Raw genomic sequence first — 24,449 nt, 5'->3', positions numbered from 1 at the left:
TTTAAAAATGTCTCATAAATCAATCATCTATTAGATACAGAATTACAATATAAGATACTTTAATAAACAATGTAAAAAATTTAAGAATAAATTGGACACTTTTTAAAGCTTAAAGACTTATTAAATATAGTATAAGAACTACATGTTACGAGTTTGATTCCCCACCTCACATGTTGTACTAAAAAAATTTAATTTTTTTTTTCTTTTTAAATTATTGTGGGAATTTGGAAAGTATTATAAAAACAATAAACAAGCCACCCAATATATTTACGAGTTATTATTATTGCATAGTAATAAAAAAACATACAGTGCTATATTTGTAAAATATCAAAAGTAATGTCTGGTGGGTTCTTTGAATCTTTGATATGTTCTTGGTACTAAATGCATTTTGATAATTGAATTGTTCTATTTGGTATCTCAATAATTTTTCACTTTATCGAAAATCTTTGGAGAAAGTTCTTCAATGAAGTGCCATCCTATGTAAAGAGATATCACATTTTCATTTAGACAAAGTCATGACCATGTTTGAGGGAAAATTTTCTTACACAAATGATTTATTGTTTGTCATAGTGCATTTGTTGATCATGAAGTATAATAATATACACTTGATAACGTGTCAAATTATGAATAAAAAAAATTAAATATACTAGCAAACTATCCTACCTTAATTTATATTCATGACCAAAATGTTGGAGGACGAAGCCTACTACACACATTGTCGAACTCGATAAAAGAAAAAAAAAAGAAGAAGAAAAAGAGCACATACTAGTAGTAATACTCAAAAATTTTATGAGACAATTGATGTAAATTAAATTCCAATTGAATTCCTAATGTCTATATATTTTACAAGAAAGTCTCTAGAATTGTAACAAGTTTATATTCATATTATATAATTGAAATATTTTGAAAAAAGAGTTTATAGAAGTCTGAACTATGCAATTGATTTATTCATATTACTATTTGTAAAGGTAAACAAGTTGTCAAATTTTAGAGAAATTTATTCATATTACCATCTGAACTTTTTCTTGAGAGATTTAAAATTGACAAACTTGATTCATGATAAAACAAATTCATAAATTAATCATAAATTTGGCTAATAGTCACCTCGGAGTTTTAATGTTTTTTTTTTCCAGATATTGTGATGCGTGCATTATTATCAGTTTTAAATCCCCATTATTCTTGTGCCGTCAGATTCTTTGCAACTCCCAATAATTACAATAATTTGAATAATATATTGCACGTTGATTACTAAAATCAACGATCTGGATTAAAATACATTGTTGAGGCAAGTTTCGAAATGTCGATATCGATAGAAATATTGAAGTTTCGATGTTACGAATATGTTGATGGACATGACGATGTCGACGGATATTTCGAGAAAAATCACGAAAATTGGGAAATTGTTTTAATTTAGTAAATAAATTTTTATAAGTAACTTAATTAGGCTATAATTAATCACTTTGAACCATCATAGGTAAAATATGAGTAACTTAGCCTATGAAAATGTCGAAACAAGATAATGAAGATTGAGAAAATGATTTGATCTATATAAAAGATGAAATAATCATAAAAAATTGGAAAATAAAATTTTATCGTAAAGTGGTGGTCATATATGAAATAGAACGAGTAATTTAATTAATATCAAAAAGATGACATTGGAAGATCTAGTGCTTATCTAGATCATTTTGATGTAAATTATAATAGTCATCCCAAGTCATTATAGAATGAAAATTATGAAGGTGACCACATATGGATTCTATCGGTGAAAATTAAATTTTGAATCAAGCATTTGGTTGAGGATGACTATATTGAAAATTGTTTAAATTTAAATTATAAAAGAAAAGTAGGTAAAAAATAAAAAGTTAAAAATATTTTGAGTGAATGACAAATATGTTTTGAAAATTAAGTAAATTTCATTGCAACGTTTAATTGATAATGGATTTAGAAATAGGTTTGAAAATAGTTTATATTTAAATTTGTAAATAAAAATAGGTAATTAGTAATAAAAAATATATTAAATTTAAAATTTAAGGTTTAAGAAATAAAAAAGATTAAGAAGATTCAAATTTGCAAAAGAAACGATTCTCTTATAAATATTGGTTTTTGTTACATAAATTTAAAAAAAAAAAGAAGGAAAATAAGTGAGGGAGAGTAGATACTGCCCGTAAAATTGGGACTTTGTTCTAAATTTAAGCCCGACATCCGATAAAAATCTTTTGACATCCACAATATTTCAGCAAAATCTGAAAATTTCGATAAAAAATCATAACTAAGGAAGATGGATGATTTCGGCACAAATTTCTATTTGATCTTTCAATTTTAAAAGGCGGCAATTTGATCTTTAATTTTTATAAAATGATTCTAAAAGTGTATGAAGTCAAACTTTCGTGAGAGTGTTGTCGAACTCACAACCTAAGTTACAGATATATGTCAATTACCACCGAACTATATTCACAAGATACTTGTATCAGATTAAGAGTAAGTTTGAATTCACACTTCCACATGTTGTATTTAAAAAAAAAATTGCAAATTAAAAACTATTTATTTATCTACCATTTTGAGACACGTAAATTTGGTTTAGCATTTACTAAATTACTTTGTTGATGGCAATGAACAATCTAATAGGTAAACAAATGGTTTGTCAGTTTGTTACTGTTATTTATATATTTTTGAGCTCTCCAACATGCTGTAGCTTCAAATCTATACCATCTACGTACAATGCAATATTAAAAGAAAAACGATATGCCACTGTTAATAATGGATTTATTCGTTCTAAATAATATGAACAATATCAATATTTTATACTTGAACATGGCAATTTAGGTCAATTAAAAGTTAATAGTGGAATTATAAATTTAATTCATTGCATCTATTTATTTCTTAAATCGTAAAAAGCTTTAATCAACTCATTTTAACATTTCCTTTATTGTTTCTCGTTTTCAATTTTGTTATGAAATTTAAGTAATTTTCAACTAATTTTGTTTTTCTTGTTTCCCCTTTTTAGAACATTCTTCTCACAAATTGTATAGAAGCTTTGGAAACAACCAAAACTAATTTCTCTTCTTGTTCACATTTCTAATTTGTTCCAAAACATAAATAAAATAATTGTTTTATCATATTTGAATTCTTAGAGGTTGAAACCATACAATACATTTTTCTTCATTAAAAATAAAGAAACATAAGTAAGAAATATGAACGTTACAAGCCATAAATTAACAAAATACATTTTAAATCGATTAAATAAATTAAATATTTTTAAAATTATAGGACAAAAAATAAATATATTAAATGTTGAAGACTAAAATTATATATATATATATTTTTTTTCTTTTAAATATTCCGGAAAACTTGGTAACTAAAAATATATTTATCTTTATTATTTTTTTTAATATAATACGTAATAAGGAATGAAGATTTATTTTGTATTTATCTCTACTTTACTAGAATGTATGTATTTTAAAAGTTTTAGACACTTCAACAAAATTTAAAATATCAATGTCAATACAAATATCGAAAGTTAAATTCGATGAAAATGTTTTTTCGGAAGAATTATAAAATAAAAAATTTAAACAAAGATTTAAATTAACAAATAAAAATTTCACAAATTCTAAAACATCATAAATTATCAATATTAATAACATGTCTATATCAATGATGCTTTTATCTTTTATCAAATGTTTTATCAAATGTTTTATGATTTTATGTAAATATCGAACTCTCATACTCGTATAAAAATATCAGACACATAATTTAATATCTAAATAAAAATGGTTTATTTCCAATTTCCAACTCGACACATATAAAAATAAAAATTTAAATTAACAAATAATAATTTCACAACTTTTATATTGTAGCAAAATTTCTCGAGCCGGGCAAGATATCTGTTGTACGTGCCGCAAACTCGTGCAAATTCTACTAGCTGCGTGTTTCGTTGCCCTTGGAACCCAGCCACTCAAGTTCCGCCACCTCACCCGTCATCGTGCACCGTCACGCACTTGACCACTGCCCGACTGTTGCGTAACCAATAATCCACAATTCCGCAACCTTCAAAATATCATTTCATAAGAAACACTTCGCTACGCACTCCATTCTTCTTCTTCTTCAATGGCGACCCTATAGAACTTTGCAGTCGTTTCTCCTCTCGCAGCCGCACTCCTTTATAGAACTTCTTTTTTCCTTTCTTATTTTCAAAGAAAATTTATCGCTGCGTCGTGTTCTCTTTTGGTCGTTTCTTCTTCGGTTATTTTTTTTTTCTCTAATCTTGTTTTTTCTTTGTTTTCTCTGCGTCGTTTTTTTCTAGGTTTGATTTGACCTCAGTGTTTCAGGAATTTTTGATCGTTTTTTGTTTTTGGTGAGTGAAAAACGCGATGAGCTGGAGAGAAAGGAGTAAAGATGATAGGTCTCGGTCTCGGTCTCCGTCGCTTCGACGAAGAAATTCAGAACCTCGGGTTGAGGAAAACCGGCACTGTCATTCTCACTGGTTTTCGGGCTCTGCACAAGAAGGACCGGTGACGAATGGCCCTGCGCTTCCGGGTTATTCTGTGAGAGACCATTTTAATGAAACTCGTCTTTATGAGAATAGAGACGAACATTTTCGTAAACTCTCTCAGTTTTGCGAGAGTTTGGAGCGGAGGGAATCGCCGGCGAAAAAGTTTGGGTGGGAAAGTTTGTTCGCCAAAAATCCCGCCAATGCGAGTTCGAAATCGAGTTTGGGGTTGAAACATGTAAACGGATGTGATGGTGATAATCAAGGACTTAGGGTTTACGGTTCTCATTTGATTCCGGAATCGTCGTCAGAAGCTAATGATTTACGCACATTCCATACGAACATTAGAGCAACTAATGATAGTAATGTAATGGATGGGAATGCTTCCAGAAGTTTTGGAGTCAATGACTGTAGTCATTTGTCTTCATCTAGAAAGTTTGATGGGCCCGTATACGAGACCACTGATGTTTATATTCAGGACCATTCACCGTATGAATCAGCAAGAAATTCCCACTCCCACAGAGGAAAACAAAAGGGAACTTCCTCACATGGGACACAAGGGTCACATCCGCACTCCAGTGCACGTGTTACTGAATCTAAAGGCATTTCGCAAGATGAATTTCATGGTTTTTATGAGAGCCGTCTACCTCCAACTTCTCTGGGTTCCACTTGGAAGAAAGAAACGCTTAGAGAACCAGTTGAAACTGAACTGAGTATGGAAGGGTTTCTGGAGTATAAACGTGCTCGTGGGGAACATATCGAGCACTTCGATGATTGCAATAAGTATTTTAAAGCTCAACCATGCAAGAGGAGTGACATCGGTGCTGCTCTCAACAGTTCTTTGTCTCAGCAGATGGTCCGTATCCCACAAGACGATTTCTATCAAGACTGTACTCGGACCAGTGTTATAGTGGATCCAGTTGTCGAGGGATTTGAAGACACTGAAAGCTATGTCATGGGTGATATGGAAGAGAACCGGCCAAGCGACAACTATGGTTTTTTCAAAGAACCACACATCATTGAAGGTTCTTATAGGGGAAACGGTCCTTTTGCCATGGAACAGGATGATGAAGTTTTGGGTTCTGGAACCGGGAGTCTGCTGAAGTGTGAAAAAGAAGCATATACAGGCAGTGAGAAGTTGCTCTTGGCAGAAGATGGTTATAATACAAATTATGGGAAATGGTCGGGTGATGATGGATTAAATGGATCCTTAAGTTTCAAGAAATAAACAAGATTTGGGTGGCATGGAAATGGAAGACAGTAGGAAGCTGAGATGGAAAGCCTCGCATTCAACAAAACGAAGGGTCAAGGGGAAATGCTTTGTATCTTCAAGATGCGGAATGCATTATCGTGGGTCCGATTCATCTAAAAAACGTAACGTGTTTAGCAGAATCCATTTTTTAGGTAATGGAGATGAAAAGAGTACTGTTAAACACATTGATATCAATTTAAAACGTAGAAACGAGTTGTGGAATGATGAGGATACTTCCATGTCCTTAACCTCCTCCAAACGGCTGTTGCCTTGGATAATAAACCGTGGCTCTCAGCGTCTGAAGTCTAAACGCAAAGACCTTAAGAAACGTTTGGGTGTCTCCTTGAGGGATCCCAGTTTAAATCCTCTAGTTAGAGAACGTAAAAGAAATAAGCGTCTGATAAACACAAATATCAGTCATGAGTGCCTTGATTTTCAAGCAAGTGATTGCTTTGAAGACAAGACGCAAAGTTCAACCAATAGGCCACCTGAAGATCCTGAGGAGTTGAACCAGCTAATAAAGAGTGCCTTTTTCAAGTTTATCAAAGTTCTGAATGAGAACCTAGCCCGACGAAAGAAGTTCACAGAGCCAGGGTCTGGTATTATAAAGTGCATTGTCTGCGGCAGGTGCGTTTTCTCCAATTTTCCATGTTTTACCACCATTGCTTTTGATTCCCGTATTCTTATTAGAAGTCGTATTTTAGCCTGATTGTCATTTAGGGCGAGTTCGGTAAGGGTGGAAGATTCTTTTAGTCTATTAAAGACACTTGATGTTTCTTGGGTATGGGAAAGGCGGGTGCGGGTTCCTAGGTATAGGGGAGCAAAGCTCCAAATAATAATAATAAAAAAAATAAAAACACTTCAAAATTTTCATGGTGTTTGGTTACGTAGTGATATTGAAAATTCTTAAAACATTTCAAATACTTCAATGTTTCTTGAGGAAACACTTAATTCTTTTAAATTTATAAGTATTAAGAGAGAGTGATCCCAAAAGTGTTGTTTTAATGTTTCTACTATCAAAAATAACATGGACTCTTTTTTAGTATCTTTCTCAAGGTTAAAAGTGTTGAAGATGACTGTCTCACTGATTTTATGTGCTATAATATGTTTGTCTGATCCATTATATCCTTCTTGTGGCAAATAAATGGAAAATGCTTTTGATCCCTTGTAAGTAGAAGTATCATTAGAGGCCTAGCATATATGAATAAAATACAGGATTGTTAACCGGTTTGACTGGATAGAGACAGACAATATACATAGTGGATTCTTTTAGAAACATTTTCTATGATTGTGAACTGATATAGGCTTGAACTTGGGAGATTCCTTGTATGCAACTGCCATTTCCAATTTTCCATACTTCTCTCTTCATAGTTATTGATGGAAGCTTCGTCTTAAAATGCAATTGACGGGGCTGTGTGTAGCAGTTTTAGGCACTTGCACGTCTTGGAATCAGTCTTCCATTTGCTTCGAATGATCAGTGGAAGAGATGTCTTTGTTTTGATTTTCAATTGAGAAATCATAGTGATTCAGAACATGGTAAGAGGAAAATAGAGAAGAGGAGTGTAATGCAAGCTTAAAAATTTGTTGCAATCAGTACTCTAGTTTGAATTTTACTCTGTAGGAAGGGTTCTATCATTAAAAAGTTCTTTGCCTTCTTGCTTCCCTCAACCCTCCCTTGTCATTTCGTGCTCGTATTGTTCTCTTTCTATCTTCTTAAAAAGATATTTACTGAAGTTCGACATATGCTCTAGTGTACAATCTCTTCATATAAGTTTGTAACAAGCTGTGAATAATTTGACACTCGTTACTATATATTCTGGTATGTAAGACTTTTTCCATGGGAACCTACTTCTAGCCAGGCAAAACCTGTCTCTTGCTGCGAATGTTTCAGGTTTCTGTATATTATTGCTGCTTAATTTACTTGCATTTTTATCAGCAAGTCCAAGGAGTTTGCGGATGCACTAAGCTTATCACAACATGCCTTCAATTCGCTGGTAGGATCGAGGGCGGAACACTTGGGTCTTCACAAAGCACTTTGTTGGCTCATGGGATGGAGCAGTGAAGTAGCGCCAAATGGTCTATGGGTTCAAAGGATATTGCCCCATGTAGAAGCCTTTGCTTTGAAGGAGGATCTCATTATATGGCCTCCTGTTCTTATCATTCATAACAGTTCTATTGCAACTGATAATACGTCTGAACAGGTAACCATAAGTTGTGAAGAGCTCGAGGTTGTTATTAGAGGTAAACCTTGTTTTTGCAGTAAATGTGAATTTTCTGGCTTTTACGATTTCTTTTCCCCAAGTTGCATTGGATGGCACATTATTCAAGTCCTTTTTTTAAGTTAACTATGATATGTCGTGATATAAAGGCGTTTTCAAAATCTACTTTAAAAGGTGGTCCTTTGATTGTTTTTATGTTGTCCAAACTGGAGTCAAATTATATATTCTTTTCTTTGAGATAATTACAGATCACACCTTCGTGACTTGCCTATTTTTCCATTTATATTCTTGTATTGAAATAGTTTTAGATTGTACAATTCTAATGAATATTGTTGTTGATTTTAATAGGATTGGTAGGTTCTAGGTATGTTTTGTGTGTACCTACTTCACTTAAGTTGGCTCACATAAGCGTTTGATTTGCAAATTTATGAATTATAGGGGTGTGTTTACAATTATTTTTTAGATTAAGGGGCAACTTGCAAAATATGCAAACTATAAGCATGTAATTTGCAACTTTTTCCTATTGCTTTTCAGTTAATATAGTGTCCTATTGGACCAGGCTTTGCCAACTTTTATGAATTATGCATGTGTAACTTTGTCGACTGTCTGAAGTTTGCTACTTGACAGAATCTTTATTGTTCAGTTGTACCTTTTGGTTTCACCTTAGTTTAGTTTTCTCCAAAACAAATTAGCAGGAATGGGTTCCGGAGGGAAGATCAAAGTGGTTCGTGGTAAACCTGCAAATCAGAGCATTATGGTAGTAACTTTCTGTGCAATGTTTTCTGGATTGCAAGAAGCAGAAAGACTACACAAAAACTTTGCCGATAAAAGTCATGGGAGGGATGAGTTCCATGAAATCAATTCGAGTCATCGCATTGACAGCCATGGGGATTTGCATAAAGCAGGAGCAAACAAGATGGAAAGCGTTCTTTATGGCTACTTAGGCCTCGCAGAGGACTTCGAAAAACTTGACTTTGAGACCAAGAAGAGGTCCGTGGTGAAAAGCAAGAAAGAAATCCAGGCCATTGTGGATGCAACTCTTCAATGTTAGTGTTTACCAACTAAACGAGAGGTTTATGTATTCTTCTTGTTTGTATAGATTGTCTCTAGTGTTGGGTTTGGTTAAGGCATCCGAACCTACGACCATTGTCTTAGTTTAGTATTTTGGGTCAACAGAACTGGTTTTTTGTGACGGGGGAATTTTTTGGTAGGGACTCACATCTCAGGCAAATTTGATGTGTTGTTAAGGGCTTGGTAGCAGTAAGTTGTCTAGGTTTAAGTTTTAGGAAAAGAATGTTCATTGGCTTTGCCACTCTTGAATTGAGATTCTACATTGCTAATTGTGCACAAAATTAGCCCATGTATGGTTGAATTATTGAAACTTGCTTCTGTTTCAACTTCACTGTATTACTGCTCATGGTTTATATTATATGACACTTCATACTGACTCTCCACAATAAGCCAAGGTAACAAGGCCTTGTGAAACATTTTCAGCGAACATTATCCGAATATATGCTGCAATTGAACCCATTGCTTAATGGCTGGGTAATTGAGTTTCTCATCTCCGTTGAAAGTTGAGGAATCTGATGCCATAAGCGAAAACGAAGAAGAAAAGAAGAACCCAACCGAGGTGGCCGATGACGAGCGGGATTAGGAAGTCATGATCAAAACCCAAGTTTTTCTTGAGGAATTCATTTACTGCAATTGGATCTGAACCAGGAATCTCAACCAAGTTGGTTTTGTCTCCAATTTGTGATGCAAAAAGGCCATAGATAGTCCACGCAACTGGGGATGCCCAGTAATACCACCTCCACCATACAGGGATCAGCTGCAGCAATTCAAATGGTTAGACTTTCATCAATGAAAATGCCCTTTCACTTCTTTAATCCATATACATTCATAAAACAATTTTCTAGATTGTTTTCACGATGAACTTTAAGTTCCCTGAGAAACGTCTAACGAGTGCTTGGCTCGAGTTAGGTCCACGTATTATGGATTGAGAAGCCAAGTCTATGTTTATTATGCATGTTTACTTGGCTAATTCGTAAACTATACAAATTACGAACTTGCAAACCAAATATCTCTTGATTGGACCTTGGTTAGACTTCTCATGCATGAAAGCGAAAAAAAAGAAGATGAGAGTTTGAAATCACGAACCAGCCTGGGGATGAGGAAACCAGCGAACAATTTCCATGAGGTGAAGAAGAATGGCATAATAATTGCAGCAATTTGAGGGTTAGGAGTGAGGGCAGCAACCATCATCCCAAACATAGAAAAGTAAGTGAAGCACATGAACATGAAGTAGTAGAAGTAGAAGAACTTGCTTGCCTCCCACTCGAACCCGACCATCGAGTATAGAAGCAGTGTGTAGATGATAGTTCGAATAGCAACATATATTGTCTCAATGGCCACCTGCAGAGCAACTTATTCTATTTCTCATCACTATAAGAAGGAAAATATGATTTTTAGGGATGAAATTTGATATGTCTTCTTACCTGAGCAATGGCGTATGGCAACTCCGAATACATCCCTGCAGCTCTTTCACGATAGAACACCGTCCTCTCGATTAAGATGACGGATTGTACAGCCGTGGCACTGGTAGCTCCAAGGAAGAGAACTGCGGAGTATGTGGCTCCTAAAAGATTCATGAGGTCTTGTTGTTTCTCTCTGTCATCAAAAAGAGGATTAAGTTGGAACTTTTCTGTTTGCTTTGAATCAAGAACTGGAAATGGTACTTGGAGAAGTGAACAAGTTGTGGTATTGGTACTCATATAAACATCAGAAAAGTGGTTTAAGATCAAGAACTTTAGACTTACATTTTGTTTCCTTTACCCAAGAAGATTATACCGAATAGAATACCAATAACAATGGTCAAGAAGAATTGGATCGCATTGTACCGTGAGTTCCTCCAGTACGACCAATGTTGTTTCCAGAAGCAAGCCTTGCACTGATTTATGGAGCCTTGGGAGTATTTAGAAGGGAAATAAAGATCCTTGGAGCCTGTTTGTGGAGTGCTTAGTTCTTTTATGAGACTCTGATTTCTCCTAAGGAATGAAGGGAAAATTTAGCCCAAAAAGAGAACCAATTCATAGACTTACTAGACCAGAAGAAATTTCAAATGGAAAATGGGTTGCGGTATCATTTTACTCACTGGTAAAGGTCAGAGTTCTCATAAATTTCTGCAAAATCGACATCGAGTTGAGTCTCGACAGCAGTGGAACTCACCTCAAGCATCCAAGTAGCAGGATTGTAGCCCTCTTTAATTTTGGGAACCACTTGAATAGCCTGCAAAAGTATTTAGATTTTCATGTGGGATTGTGCTAAATGTGAATGTAAATGTCGAGCTATCGAGTGTATGAAGATAGTTGGAAGAATGACCTCAAAGTATTCGACTAATAAGTGCGAATGGCGACCGAGCCGTCCTGCGTAAATCACCTGTCCTCCCCTTTTCATTAGCAAGAGCTTCAAGTGACAGCAACAGAAAATCATCTTATGAAGATCACACCTTGAAGGTTTGAAATGCTATACTGATGATCTAAAATACCTCATCAAAAGCTTCAAAGATGTCGATACTTGGCTGGTGAATTGTGCAGACAACCGTTCGTCCCGTGTCAACGGTGTTCCTTACCATGCGCATTACAATTGCAGCAGCTCTTGCATCTAGACCTGATGTTGGCTCATCCATAAAGATGATAGAAGGATTGGCAACCAACTCAACAGCAATCGTCAGCCTCTTTCTTTGTTCCGTTGAGAGACCGTCCACACCGGGAAGTCCAACCAGAGCATTTCTCAATGGATTTAGCTCAACCAACTCCATCACTTCATCAACAAACATCTATATGGATCATCAATATTATTGTCAGTAATATCATCCATCTGTTTCATTTTCTCAAAGCATTTTGGTATCTAGTGGCATAGGTAAGAATCATGCCTTTCGTGTTTCGGTTTTTACATCTGAGGCGAGACGCAGCCAGGCAGAGTATAGTAAGGACTCGTATACTGTGATATATGGCGAATGAATGTCATTCTGTTCACAATAGCCGCTAACCGGAGCAAATGTAGATTGGTTCTTTGGGTAGCCAGAAATGTTTATACTTCCTTCAATATAGCCACCAGTTTTTCTCCCTGCCAAGACATCAACCAAGGTGGTCTTTCCAGTACCACTAACACCAACCAATGCTGTTAGAACACCGGGTCTAAAAGCGCCGCTAACGTCCCTTAACAGTTGTAGTCGTCTCTCTTCAACCCCTTGGCTCTTCATTGCCTAATGAAAGTACACAGAAGCCCCCCAACTGACAGTTGCAAATCGAAGTCCAGTCTATTAGCCAAAGCCATTGAAGAGTTCAGATTTTCGTTTTGTCTTGAACATATGCTGTAAGATATGTAGTGATAGCATTAGACAGTACATTATAAGAATACGGTACTTACTGCAGGCATGTCGATATAATAGTTCACATGGTCGAAAGCTAGCGAAAGAGGCTGAAATGGTAAAACTATTCCTCGTTTAGTCTGATTTTTTGTGACTATGTCACTTGAGCTTTTATTTCCTTCTAAACTTGATGTCAGTTGCTTCTTGAGCCGGTTTTCTAAGTCGTCCTCTGATATCACTGTTCTGTTATCTCCAAAAGCTGAAACCAAGTAGAAAGGGAAGACAAAAGGTCAAGAAATGTATGCAATCCAAAAAGTAGAGATATGTTTGTAGAATCTATCAACTTACGATTCAGAAACGATAGCACACCGATGAAAAGAAGGTTGAAAAGAAGAGAAAATCCGAAAAGTGCTCCAATGCAAATCCAGAACCAATATTCATCTGTAAACAGTCCTTTTTCTTTTAGAAGGATCTTCCCTACCGTGGAGTTGAGAAGTGGCTGAGCCAAGGAAAAATAGTAAGTATACGATATGAAGAAACTCTTTGAGTTTTAAGGTTGGCGTTCTGAATTTTCTAATGTTTAATGGATGCTAAATAGAACTTACTGCACTCCATCTTTCGTCGAGGAACTCATTGATGGCAATGGCGTTTTGTCCATACATCATAGGAGAAATGTAGTAGCCCCATATCATCCATGGTTTGATGTCATCTGCATATAGAAAGATAGCAGTTGTCTTTTACTATTAGATGTATTTGAATATCTTAAACAAGATCATAGGATCCATTGGTTCAATCATCTAATATAACATAGTAAAAGGAGGAGGAAAATGAGAGTGATTTCTCACTTTTGGAGACAATGAAGCCACCGAGCAGAAACACGATCGGCAAAAAGAAGGTACTGAGTGTGTTTGCAACAACCACTGTTCTTCCGATGGCTGCAATAAGACGGAATAGAGCTAGAGCCATTTGATGGATTCCAAATAATGCCAACAGCATTTTGAAGAACCTAAAATTATGAAAAGAAGTTGATGCTAGAATTTAAGCTACATTCATAACCAAGTTCGATTTGGTTGCCTATGATCAATTGTAGTTTGTTCTTACCTACTCGCAGCTGGCGCAAAACCAATCGTGTAGTACGTAAGAACAATCCAGATCGTTGATTCCATTAATGAGATGGGAATCTTGAGTATCCAAATGGGCAAGCCAAAAGCCCAAGCTGGATAAAAGAATAAATCCCTCTGTTTGAAGAACACAGGAAGCCTGAAAACTGTCATTGCCAACTCCATCATCCCATTGAACATGACATTCAAAATACTGAAAAACAAAGCTCCCCAGAACTTCCCACTATCTTGGATTCAACCAGCTTTCATCTCTGTTCTTAAGAACACGGTGAATGTGATTATAGCCATGATTGTGATCTGAAAAGTCTTAATCACGTATACGAAAGAGTTTCGCTTCATCAACAACCATTCCCTTGAGAAACAGGCCTTAAAGAGCTCCCAATTGTTAAGGCCATACTTTTCTGTCACTAAAGCTGCAGGATGAGTTCTAGATTTATCATAAGGAACTCTAAGATCTTCTACAAGCTGTCGACCGATGTGAAAAGAACTGAATGCTTGGACAAAATCCGGCACGGAGACATAACGGTAAGGTTGGTTCTTCCTGCTCCAGTACTGCTCTTGATCCCTTTTGGAAGTAACTTCCTGCAGAAAGTCAGCAACTCCCTTCCTTTCTGGGCATTTAAATCCTACATTTTCAAAGAACTCGAGAGTGTTTTCGCGTGGACCTTGGTACACGATCTGACCCTCGGAAAGAAGGATTATATCGTCAAAAAGATCAAACGTCTCGGGTGCAGGTTGCAGTAGGGATATGACCATGCTGATGGACATAATGTGAACCATTTGCCTCATAAACTTGACAATATGAAAAGTGGTTGAACTGTCAAGTCCTGTTGATATTTCATCCATGAAAAATGCCTTTGCAGGTCCAACCAACATTTCCCCTGCATTTGAACACACAAAAATTCTTCAAAACTTGATCAAAACCAAGTGAGAAATATGAAAGATACATTTTGATTTCATAATCTATCGTTGCTCTCACCAATAGTTACTCGCTTTTTTTGTCCGCCCTGAGATGCCTCTTCTCATATCATCTCCAACCATTATATCAGCACAAATATCCAAACCAAGTATCTGATATAAGTTGAACAATTTCAAGATATCTTATAGTTTTATAGAGATGCTCCTACTGAAGAGTGGCTATAATAGACAGACCTTTAGAACATAGTCTGTGACCAAACTAGTTTCTTGGCCAGCCATAGCTGTGGCTTTCATGTATGCATCAATCTCGGGATCTGGTTTAATTCCTGCTTCTTTCTCCCTTCTAGACAATTCAACCAGCAAGTCATACCTGGTCCCGACTCCAAGGCAACGTCCAGAGAAATCCAGTGTCTCGCGAACGGTCATCTCGTTGTAATGAAGATCGCGATGGCTAATGTAAGCACTGGTTCTTTGAGGTATGAATTCATTGAGTTCGTGACCACAGTATGTAACTTTCCCACTTAACTGTCAGAAAATTGTTAATTTGTCAGTTTGAATGAAGAAACAATTAAATCCATGTCCTTGAGAGAAGTTGCTGACCCTTAGATCATCATCTGGTTTTCCAGCAAGTGCCTTTAGCAGAGTTGTTTTTCCCGAACCAGGAGGACCAAGAAGTAATGTCATCCTGAAAAAAGAATACACAAGAGAATAAGTTGCAACAAAATTTAACCAATCCCACTGCAAGATGAAGGTATGCATATAACTAGAGAATATTCTCGAATTTCGTTTTAGTCTTTACATTTTCAACTGTTATGTTTTAGTCCCCGTGAATCATTTTAGTCATTATCGTTAAATTTTTCGTCTAACGGAAGTAACATATCTATTAACTCTAAAGTTGATATCAAACTTGATACATGTGGCTTAGAACACAAATCAAAGTCATACTAGGCAAAAATTTTCGTCAAAGAAATATACCTTGAAGGTCTTATTATGCCACTTACATCTTGGAGTATATTAACAACTCTTTTCTTTGATGAAGAAAGCCCAATTGCTCCAAAAACTACCTGTTCACTTTAAAAAAAATCCTCAGAACAGATCATGGACAATTCAGAAACTCAAATTGTAACGTCCCAATAAGTCTACAATTCGGACCAGAATTTAGAATCTGAATTTGGTACCTAGTGTCCCTGATAATCTCCTGCATCTCCCACAACTGTACCTAACATGAGTTGTTTAATGCTTCCTAGTAAATTTTCGTCCGAATCCTAGACTTGGGGCGTTGCACAAATTCATCGAGAAAGAAACTTGATGGGAACAAAACAGTAAGTAGTTGATAATCACCTCCATTGCATTCAAGGGGGAGTTTAGTAGTGTTGGAAGTGCTCTAGTTCCAACATATGCATCCCCCTCTATGGACAACTTTTGAAATCTTACTTCAATTTTGGCAATTTCCACTCCTACCCTGTTACAAGAATGGTTTAGTAACTTTGTTTTCTCTCAACAACCAGACAAAAACTTTCTATACTCCCCTCATTTTCTCAGCAACCAAACAGATTATTCCCAAAGCAGTAAGCACAGAGAGAGAGAGAAAGAAGGAAGACTACTCAATCGCTAGGCTATGGATATTTAATCTTTGATACATATTCTTTAACTCGATATATTATAAATCAATCTATGACTATCAATATTAATGGGAGAACATAATCATAATATATATTTAATCTTTTATATATACTCTTAACTACATCAAATCATTTAGTTAAACTCGAAAACATTATTGATATATTTTAAGACAACTCACTAGACTACTTGAGTATGAATTCAATAGTTAAGATGTATCTACATTCCCAAAGAAGTGTAGGTTCAAGTTTTAACTCTCTATTCATGACGTAAAATTCTAAAAAAAAATAATAATAAAAATATTTAATCTTATTCTCAACATGGCACTCCCTTTTAACTCAACTAATGACTATTGGTATTAACCAAAAGTTAAAGTTTGAATACAAAATTTCTGTTGTGATATATCACATTAATTAAATCACTCATATCATTAAACTCAAAAACATATCATTAAACTCAAAAACATAACTATATAGTATGTATTTTTGACACGACACCTCCGACTCAACTAGTTACTATCAATATCAACAGCGAATGTCTGAATATATCTCTTCTGTTATGATATCATATATATGTTAGATTATACCGTTAAACCCAAAAAATTGGAGTATGTATATTTAATCTTTTATATATATTCTTAACATGCATGAACCTGTCACTTCGAGCCCGGATCCTTTTAAGGAACCTGTCACTTCGAGCCCGGATCCTTTTAAGGAACCTCTCATTGTCATCCTCAACATCCTTGAGAATGCTGTCCATCAGCGTTCTTTTATCCTCATTTCCAAGCTTTGTGAGATCAACTTGATCATGAACCACCTTCCCGCCGCCGCTGGTCACGTGCTTCAGCATCCCCTCGTCTGCACTCTGTCGCTGGCTGTTCCGCTCGAACACGTCTGACGGCGGTATGTTCCACGTGATCTCCCTCACACTTGCCGACCGCTCGTCTCCGGTGAATGCCGATGCCATTATTGTACTGTGGAGTCATCGGATTACGGTAGTTTCATATTTTTATTTAATGATGTGTTAAAGTGTGAAGATAAGTATTATCTAGTATTAGTATTTAATACTATAAATTTTCTCAAAGTTTTGTGAAGATTTTATTATATAGACGTTTGATTGTTGGTCAACGGTTCGGACGTGGAGTTCTAGAAGGATTTCAATTCAAATGGACGTTGAATTTTATAATCAAATTGGTCGTTAAAAAAAAAACAGCTCAATTTTTATTTATTTTTAATTACGAATATAACAGAAAAAAAAAACAACAAAACAAAACAAAGCCCCAATATTTATTTCAATCCTTAATGTTTTGATTTTTTTTTCAATTTAATTGTTACAATTGTCTTTTAAGAAAATAAGAAAAATCTGGTATAAATAGAAAATAACTTTCTAAAATCAATTTATTGAGCAAGAATAATAAAACAATCATCTTATTCTTGACATAACCCTACAACAAGAAAAATATGGGACAAATGGCACAAAAGTGGATTAATTTTATAAAAAAAATGTGAAAAATAAGTAAATTTCATATGGAAGGAATTGGATGAAGGTGATCCACCAAATCAAATTGGTGAGGTGGATTGAATTAATTAAGATAATTGTTTTGATTTTTGTTTTTACTTTTGAAATTTGGATAATAAAAATTCAAATACGTTTCTTAAATATGCTAAAGAAATGGTTATCGAAAAAGTAATAGTAAATTATTATTATTTTAATACAAAAAACTAGTGATTTATTGTTATGATTTGAATTATTAGGCATTTTGTTGACTTTTTGGCATATACCTTTCTTAGCTTATAAAATTTTCCAATCTTTAAGATTTATTGCTCAATAACTCGAAAACGTTTAACTTACGGTTTTACTAAAATTGGGATTTGTTTAACCAATGATTTTAATACATTTGAGTTGCGTTTCAAATTTATGAAATTCAAAATAAAAAAATATAAATATGTTAATATAGGTCGGACACGTTTAAGATTAATAAATTTATAATATGAGTCATATATTAATATAAGTTCCGCAAACTCATATATTGATATAGGTTCATCATCTTATTTTTGAATTAACGAACCTAACACTCCCTAAGAGAAAATTGTGCAAATTTTCAAAATGACATAATTTAGATTCGATATTTTTCATTGTTATAATTATAAATTATAAAAATGTAAAATGTTATTTGAGTTCCAATGATCCAATTTATGGCATTATTATTAAAATATTTTACTTTAAATAATAAATTGAAGCTAATTAAAATGTCAAATTACTTGTTCATTTCATCAATTAGAATACCCAATGGGAAGGTTTATTATCAATATTGAGAGGAAATAATGAAAAGGTAGAACATTAAAAATTTTAAATTTGTACTCAATCTTGTTAAACTATTAATTCTGATGAATGATTGGAAGCGTTTGAAAATTATGCTCTCATAAAGATAATAATACCAATTCAATCAAATGCAAAGATAAGGATTATTTAACCTCCTCCCTTCCCAACTAACTTTAGAAATATTCAATATTAGTTAGTTACAAGGATGAGCTAAAATGAAGTCAATTTTATATTTAACATATAGATAAGAACGAAGACGTGAGTTCGAATCCTCACCTCACCTATCGTACTAAAAAAAACGAATACCTACACTAATCAAACTTATGATCCGTTTAGTAACATTTCTATTTGTTTTTTCTACTTTTTCAATCAAAAAAATATTATTACATTTGATAACTATTTCTTGTTTATTTCTTTTTCATTGAAAAAATAAACAAGCATATTTCATAACCATTTTTTGTTTCTTCTTCTCTAAAATTTTAAATTTAAGTAAATAAAAAAAATTTATTTCTTTTTTAATGAAAATTAAAATTTCAAATTAAATATCCAAAAGCTTTATGTTATATTTAATTTCTGATATTTATTATAAATTTTATAAGTCAAAATGGTAAAATAATATTTTTAAAACAAGAAACTTGAATTTATTGTTTATAGAATTTCTAACAATTTTGAAAATGTTTCTTAAAAATGAAAAATATGAAAAATTATCAAACACTTATATTTTTTAAAAATTTAAAAATAAAAAATAAAAAACATAAACATACCAAACAAATTTTTTTTAACATTACCAAACAAATCTTGAAAAAAAAAACTCAGATAAACATGGAATAGATCATCAAAATTGTGTACAAATTTTATTCCCCTTTTAAAATTTTTCCAAAATACATAGAAAAAAGATTTTTTTTTTTTACTTTATAAAATCCATAATAAACATAAGTAGCAAAAATTGAATTTTTAATCTAAAACATTAGTTTTCATATTTAAAAAAAAACTTTTTGAATTTAAAAATTTTATAGAACTGAGACATTTCTATTTCATTTTTCAATTGAAAAATGAAGAACAAGAAATTAAAAATAGTTATCAAAACACAATTCTAGTTTTCTTTATTAAAAAAGCGAAAACGAAAAATGAGAAATAGGAATCATACTAAGACGGGCCATATGAGTTTTCCTGACAAGCTGTGTTCATTGAAATAATCTTATATAGCTTCTAATTACATAAGATCTATCACTTCAACCAACATCTGAGCTATATAAGTAAACAATTAGTCAACTATTGTGGATATGTTGCTCACTGCTTACCTGCACAGCGCTTTCCCTTCAAGCATCTCAATGCACAATCTAACCGCGCAACCAAAGAATCAGATAATAGGAGATCAAACTGCAAACCAGAAAATTTCAGAAGAACAATAATCTGAGACAAACCAATCCATTACAAACCAGATGGAATTTGAGAATGATGATCAATTCAATTGGTAGCCGAGTCCGCAACTAAGCAATTTATTAAGCAAAGATTACTTCAATAACAAAATTAACATGGGTCCAGAGTATAAAACTCTTTGAAATTTAGATGTGGAGACACTGTGGCCTCATTCTTTCTTTCCAATGCCGTGCGACATGTTATAAATTCCCCGTCCCTGCATGAAACAGGAGTGAGACCAACATTATTCATAATGCTAGACAACTAAACAGGAGGAAATCATCAACTGCACTGGAGAGAAATTAACTTACTATAAGATACAATGATGAGGCTGCAAAAGCAATTGGAATGGCAACAGAGGTGACCTTATCTAATGGCCCTTTGAGATATGTGTGCTTGTGGATGCTCTGGAAATACTTTTGTCTTTCAATAAGTTTCTCACGAGGCCTAAATGGTTCTTCAGTCATCCTACAATAAAAAATCAAATAGATAATAGATCTTCCTACATCTTCCAGCTGCATATCTATTCTCATATAGAAAATAAGTGAAGTGCCCTTACAATTCTCCTCTCTTCTGAAAAACAAAATTGAAATGAAAGAACTCTCGAAGGTGTCTAACCTATCCGCTCTAAAGCATGGACACTAACAATAAATACTAAAAGTATCTAACAATAAAAGTCCAAGAACATGATATATTGCTAACAGCTAGCAACCCAGCTCCAGAAAGAAAAAGATCTTCGTATTACTCAACACCTGCTATCCCAAAACAATTGAATATATGTTAATAAGATGGTACTGATTTCCAAATTCTGGTCAAGGCCTAGTTCATGAGCACACTACTCACTGGCTGCAATCACACAAGATCCATAGGATGAAATGGAGATACTATGCACGATTCTCCTTTTCAAATGGTTCAGACACCAATTAGTCAACAAAGAATGGACACCGGCGAAAATCACTCGATGTGAGACTTAAAACTGAAAAAGCATGTTACTTGGAACTTCTTGAAATTTCTAGCATTCATGAATTACAGCAAATATGAAACTAAGACAAACTAGCTCCTTCGGCACAAGAAGACATAATTATCTCAAATCATATCCCTAATTCTCTCATGTATCTTTTTCAACACTACGCCCAGACTGAAACATTGTACATTTAACGTGTACCATAAATAACTAGCAAGAATGATGTGCATCTACATTCTCACACACATTGTTATCTGATTCACTAATTTAATAAAACTCGTATATGATTACGACTATGATCCAGGAAACTTAACACCAATCCCAGCAGCTATTGCTAAGCTGCTCCTAGCTCAAAGAAAACAACAATCACTCTCACTTCCAGCTACTGAAGAACAAAATAAATCCCATTTCCATGAAATAGGCAATAAACACGAAGAAAAATAAAAAAAAAAAGCACACGAAAATGACCACCAAACTGACTCCATCACTTTTATAATTTCTACCGTAAGTTACCAACGTTGAAGGAGTAGAGGACGGAAGTTATAGCGTAGTTCAATCGAACAAGGAAACAGCATCTAAATCTAAATCCCCCAAAACGCTCATGAAATTGATAATTAACATAACCTAGGGCAAGCAACAAAAAATTGAAGGGGACCGGAAAAAGAAAACAACAACAACATTCGCAAAGCAGATTAACGAGAAAAAGAAATTATTGAATCGCTATAACTCCCATCCTAGATCAAATTACCAAAGAATGATCTGTGAAATCAGAACCCTAAAGAAGAAATCGGAGAACGGATTGAAACTCACGTGGAATTTGGAGTATCAGGCATAACCGACGGTGAAGAGCGAGAAAGCTTCGAAAGCTGCCGCTGATGGGGGCGAATGATAGACGACGACTAGGTGGAGGTCTGTGATGGGAAGGGAAGACTGCCCGCCTTTTCTTTTTTCTTTTTTTTTTTTTCATTTTTATTCATCGTGGGCCTAAGATCGCTTATTGGGCTTCGATATGGGCCCAGTTTCAGCACCACCCAGAAACACCGAGGTCCAAGTACAGAGTGAAAATTGAGTTGGCAAATGCACCAATGCACCTCATCAAAGCTAGCTAAACGATTTCTAAAAAAAAATGCATGTATATATTGTTTGGCAGTCCAATTGTTTAATCTTTTGAAAAATATAAATGAGCCGAATCAATATTTTGGACTTTCAAGAATATATTAAACAATATTAAAAGATTATACAACTTTTAAAATTCAATAATTTAACTTAGTTTTTAAAAATAAAATAAAACACTTTTTTTAAAATAATTTTATAATCACAGACACAGTAAAACTAAATGCGATTACACCACTCTTCGTATGATCTATTTTCATTGAACAGTCTTGTAACATTTCTATACCTATCGTATCATTTTAATAAGGTGTAAGCAAGTCGGCCAAAATGAAACTGAACATTTGAATTTTCATTTAAGAAAGAAAAAAAATCGATGCCAAAACTTTTTTTCTTTCAGAAAAAGAAAAAGAACTAAACAAGCGAAACTGACCAATTATATCCAAACCAAATAGATCAACCAACACATACTAAAATGAAATAAACCGAACCGAACCAAATTGATTTATTTGATTCGGTACCCTTAATTTTAATGAATATACATGTACTCCCAGGTCCCAACCCAACCATATCAGATATCACTCAACAATTCTGGCTGGCACACCATTTCATTTCCAGAATCTCAATACATTTCCTGATTCCTGGGCGGGGATTTCATGAAAGGCAAAAATGGAAAAAATAATCTGGGACAGATGAACAATTCATACAAAATCTAAGCATCATATCCAGAATTCTATTAGGTACTTGAATCTGGAACTAAGCCATTATTGAACAAAAACTACTTCAGTAACAAAATTCACATGGGTTCAGATCATGTAACTGTTTGAAATTTAGATGCAGAGACTGTGACCTCATTCCTTCTTTCCAATTCCGTGCGACATGTTATAAATTCCCCGTCCCTGTACGGAACACGAGTGAGATTGAAAAAGTTAGACGATTAATTTAACGTTCTTTGAAATGGACGTGAAAGGAAATAATTAACTGAGCTGGAGGGAAGTCAACTTACGATGAGAAACAGTGTTGAAGCTGCGAAAGCAATTGGAATGGCAACCGAGGTGACTTTATCCATTGGGCCTTTAAGATATGTGTGCTTGTGGATGCTCTGGAAATATTTTTGCTTCTCCAGAAGTTTCTCACGGGGTCTAAAAGGTTGTTCCATCCTTCTGCATTTTAGTTCAAATAGAAAATAAGTAAACTCCCATAATCTACTTTGCCACATTTTTTCATCTCTCAAACCAACCATCTAATAGGGAAGAATACAAGTTTAGTTCCTTTACTTTTGAGGTTGTTTCTAATAGAAACCTAAAGTTTAAAAAGTGTCCAAGAGATCCTTGAACTTTTAATTTTACGTCAAATCATTAAACTTTCAATTTTGTATCAAATGTTTTTCAAATTCATTGATCGGTTAAACACAAAATTAAAAGATCGAGGTTCTATTAGACACAAAGTTTAATTTTGTGTCTAATAGATATTGAATAGGTTAGAAACCTGTTGTACATAAAATTGAAAGTTTATAGGCCTATTAGACATCTTTTCAAGTTTAGGAACTTAACACTAAACTTATAATTTAACCCGTAAACGAAAAATATGCTTTTGAGATGCACCCTAGCCTCCATAGAATAGTAAACCTCTTGCTAGTGTGCCAAATATTATTTCCTTTATACCACAAACAAGAATAAGAAAATTCTAAAGCAAAGACAATAAATACAAACCATTTACAATGATAAAAGCTCAAGAACATGATACATTGCTAACATTTAGCAATCACGCCACCTCTAGAAAGGGAAAAAACACAATTGTGCAGAGTTATAGCTGCCTTAAAATGTAGGATATGTTGACCAGAAGGCTCGAAGTCACATGTGATCTATAGATAAAATAGATGTGACCATGTACATACATCTGATCCACCAAATTTTACAAATGTCAAATACTATCCCTAAACGCTATAACACCACTTCCCACCAGCTTTTGCCCACTTGCCCCCTTACCCAAAGAATACAACAATCACACCACTTCCAGCTTTGAAGGAAAATACAAGTACTCGTTCCTACGAAATGTGCAGGAAAACATGAAATTAAATTAAAATTTCCACGAAAATAACCATCAAAACGAGTCCAGTAACCTTTCTTTTTCTCCAGCCAGTTGCCAATAAAAAATCACACAATGAAGCTCATTTCGAGTTTCAATCGATGAGAACACAAAAACACATATAACTTGATTCCCATAAAATACTCATCCATATGAAAATTAACACAACCATACAGGGACAAAATAAAGAAAGGGAACTAATAATTTTGTGTGCACATATACATCAAAAAATAACAATAATCGTGAAACAGATTAGCCAGAAAACAAACGGAACGGAAAAGTAACAATTAAACATCAAAACTCCAATCCTAGATCAAATTATCAAAACATTCGTGAAACCTTGTTCGTAATTCTAAAGAAGAAATCGGATAATGGAGCTACTCACGTGAATTAGGCGGATTCAAGGAATAACAAACGGTGGAGAGCGAAAAATCGTTGCTTCAGAAGCCTCAACAAATGGGAGCGAATTATAGACGCGGACTTGGCGGAGGTCTGTGATGTACTGATGCGAGCTTGCGAAGGCAGTTGCGTTCTCGTTGCCCTTTTTTTCTTTCTTTCTTT

The 24,449-nt window shown here is 34.2% G+C and overlaps 4 protein-coding genes across 4 annotated transcripts; 1 reads left to right on the top strand and 3 right to left on the bottom strand.

Moving 5' to 3' along the window:
- Positions 1–4,100: 4,100 nt before the first annotated feature.
- LOC111011032 (uncharacterized) lies at positions 4,101–9,012 on the top strand. Its single transcript, XM_022284640.2, is given in 4 exon segments — positions 4,101–5,699; positions 5,701–6,365; positions 7,675–7,979; positions 8,653–9,012. Coding segments are annotated over 4 exon segments (2,658 nt in total). The 5' UTR covers positions 4,101–4,367; the 3' UTR covers positions 9,009–9,012.
- A 501-nt stretch (positions 9,013–9,513) lies between these two features.
- Positions 9,514–15,429, bottom strand: LOC111011031 (pleiotropic drug resistance protein 2-like). Its single transcript, XM_088120729.1, is given in 18 exon segments — positions 9,514–9,785; positions 10,115–10,369; positions 10,453–10,620; positions 10,770–11,001; positions 11,109–11,242; positions 11,336–11,419; positions 11,502–11,792; positions 11,889–12,221; positions 12,386–12,585; positions 12,675–12,825; positions 12,932–13,035; positions 13,172–13,332; positions 13,428–14,328; positions 14,427–14,454; positions 14,456–14,518; positions 14,600–14,890; positions 14,966–15,050; positions 15,341–15,429. Coding segments are annotated over 17 exon segments (3,750 nt in total). The 5' UTR covers position 15,050; positions 15,341–15,429; the 3' UTR covers positions 9,514–9,515.
- A 4,292-nt stretch (positions 15,430–19,721) lies between these two features.
- Positions 19,722–21,659, bottom strand: LOC111011360 (uncharacterized). The gene is made up of 3 exons (XM_022285088.2): positions 21,501–21,659; positions 20,038–20,194; positions 19,722–19,943 (listed from the first exon to the last, which is right to left on the bottom strand). Exons 1-3 carry the CDS (start codon positions 21,521–21,523, stop codon positions 19,896–19,898), a joined length of 228 nt encoding a protein of 75 aa, XP_022140780.1. The 5' UTR covers positions 21,524–21,659; the 3' UTR covers positions 19,722–19,895.
- A 617-nt stretch (positions 21,660–22,276) lies between these two features.
- Positions 22,277–24,439, bottom strand: LOC111011029 (uncharacterized). The gene is made up of 3 exons (XM_022284638.2): positions 24,274–24,439; positions 22,807–22,963; positions 22,277–22,699 (listed from the first exon to the last, which is right to left on the bottom strand). Exons 2-3 carry the CDS (start codon positions 22,957–22,959, stop codon positions 22,652–22,654), a joined length of 201 nt encoding a protein of 66 aa, XP_022140330.1. The 5' UTR covers positions 22,960–22,963; positions 24,274–24,439; the 3' UTR covers positions 22,277–22,651.
- Between the last annotated feature and the right edge of the window lie 10 nt (positions 24,440–24,449).

Source organism: Momordica charantia (assembly GCF_013281855.1).
Source record: "Momordica charantia cultivar OHB3-1 chromosome 2 unlocalized genomic scaffold, Mcharantia_2.0 BLBB01000002.1, whole genome shotgun sequence".
In the NCBI taxonomy this organism is placed as follows: Eukaryota; Viridiplantae; Streptophyta; class Magnoliopsida; order Cucurbitales; family Cucurbitaceae; genus Momordica; species Momordica charantia.
This window is presented reverse-complemented; position numbering and strand designations above follow the sequence as displayed.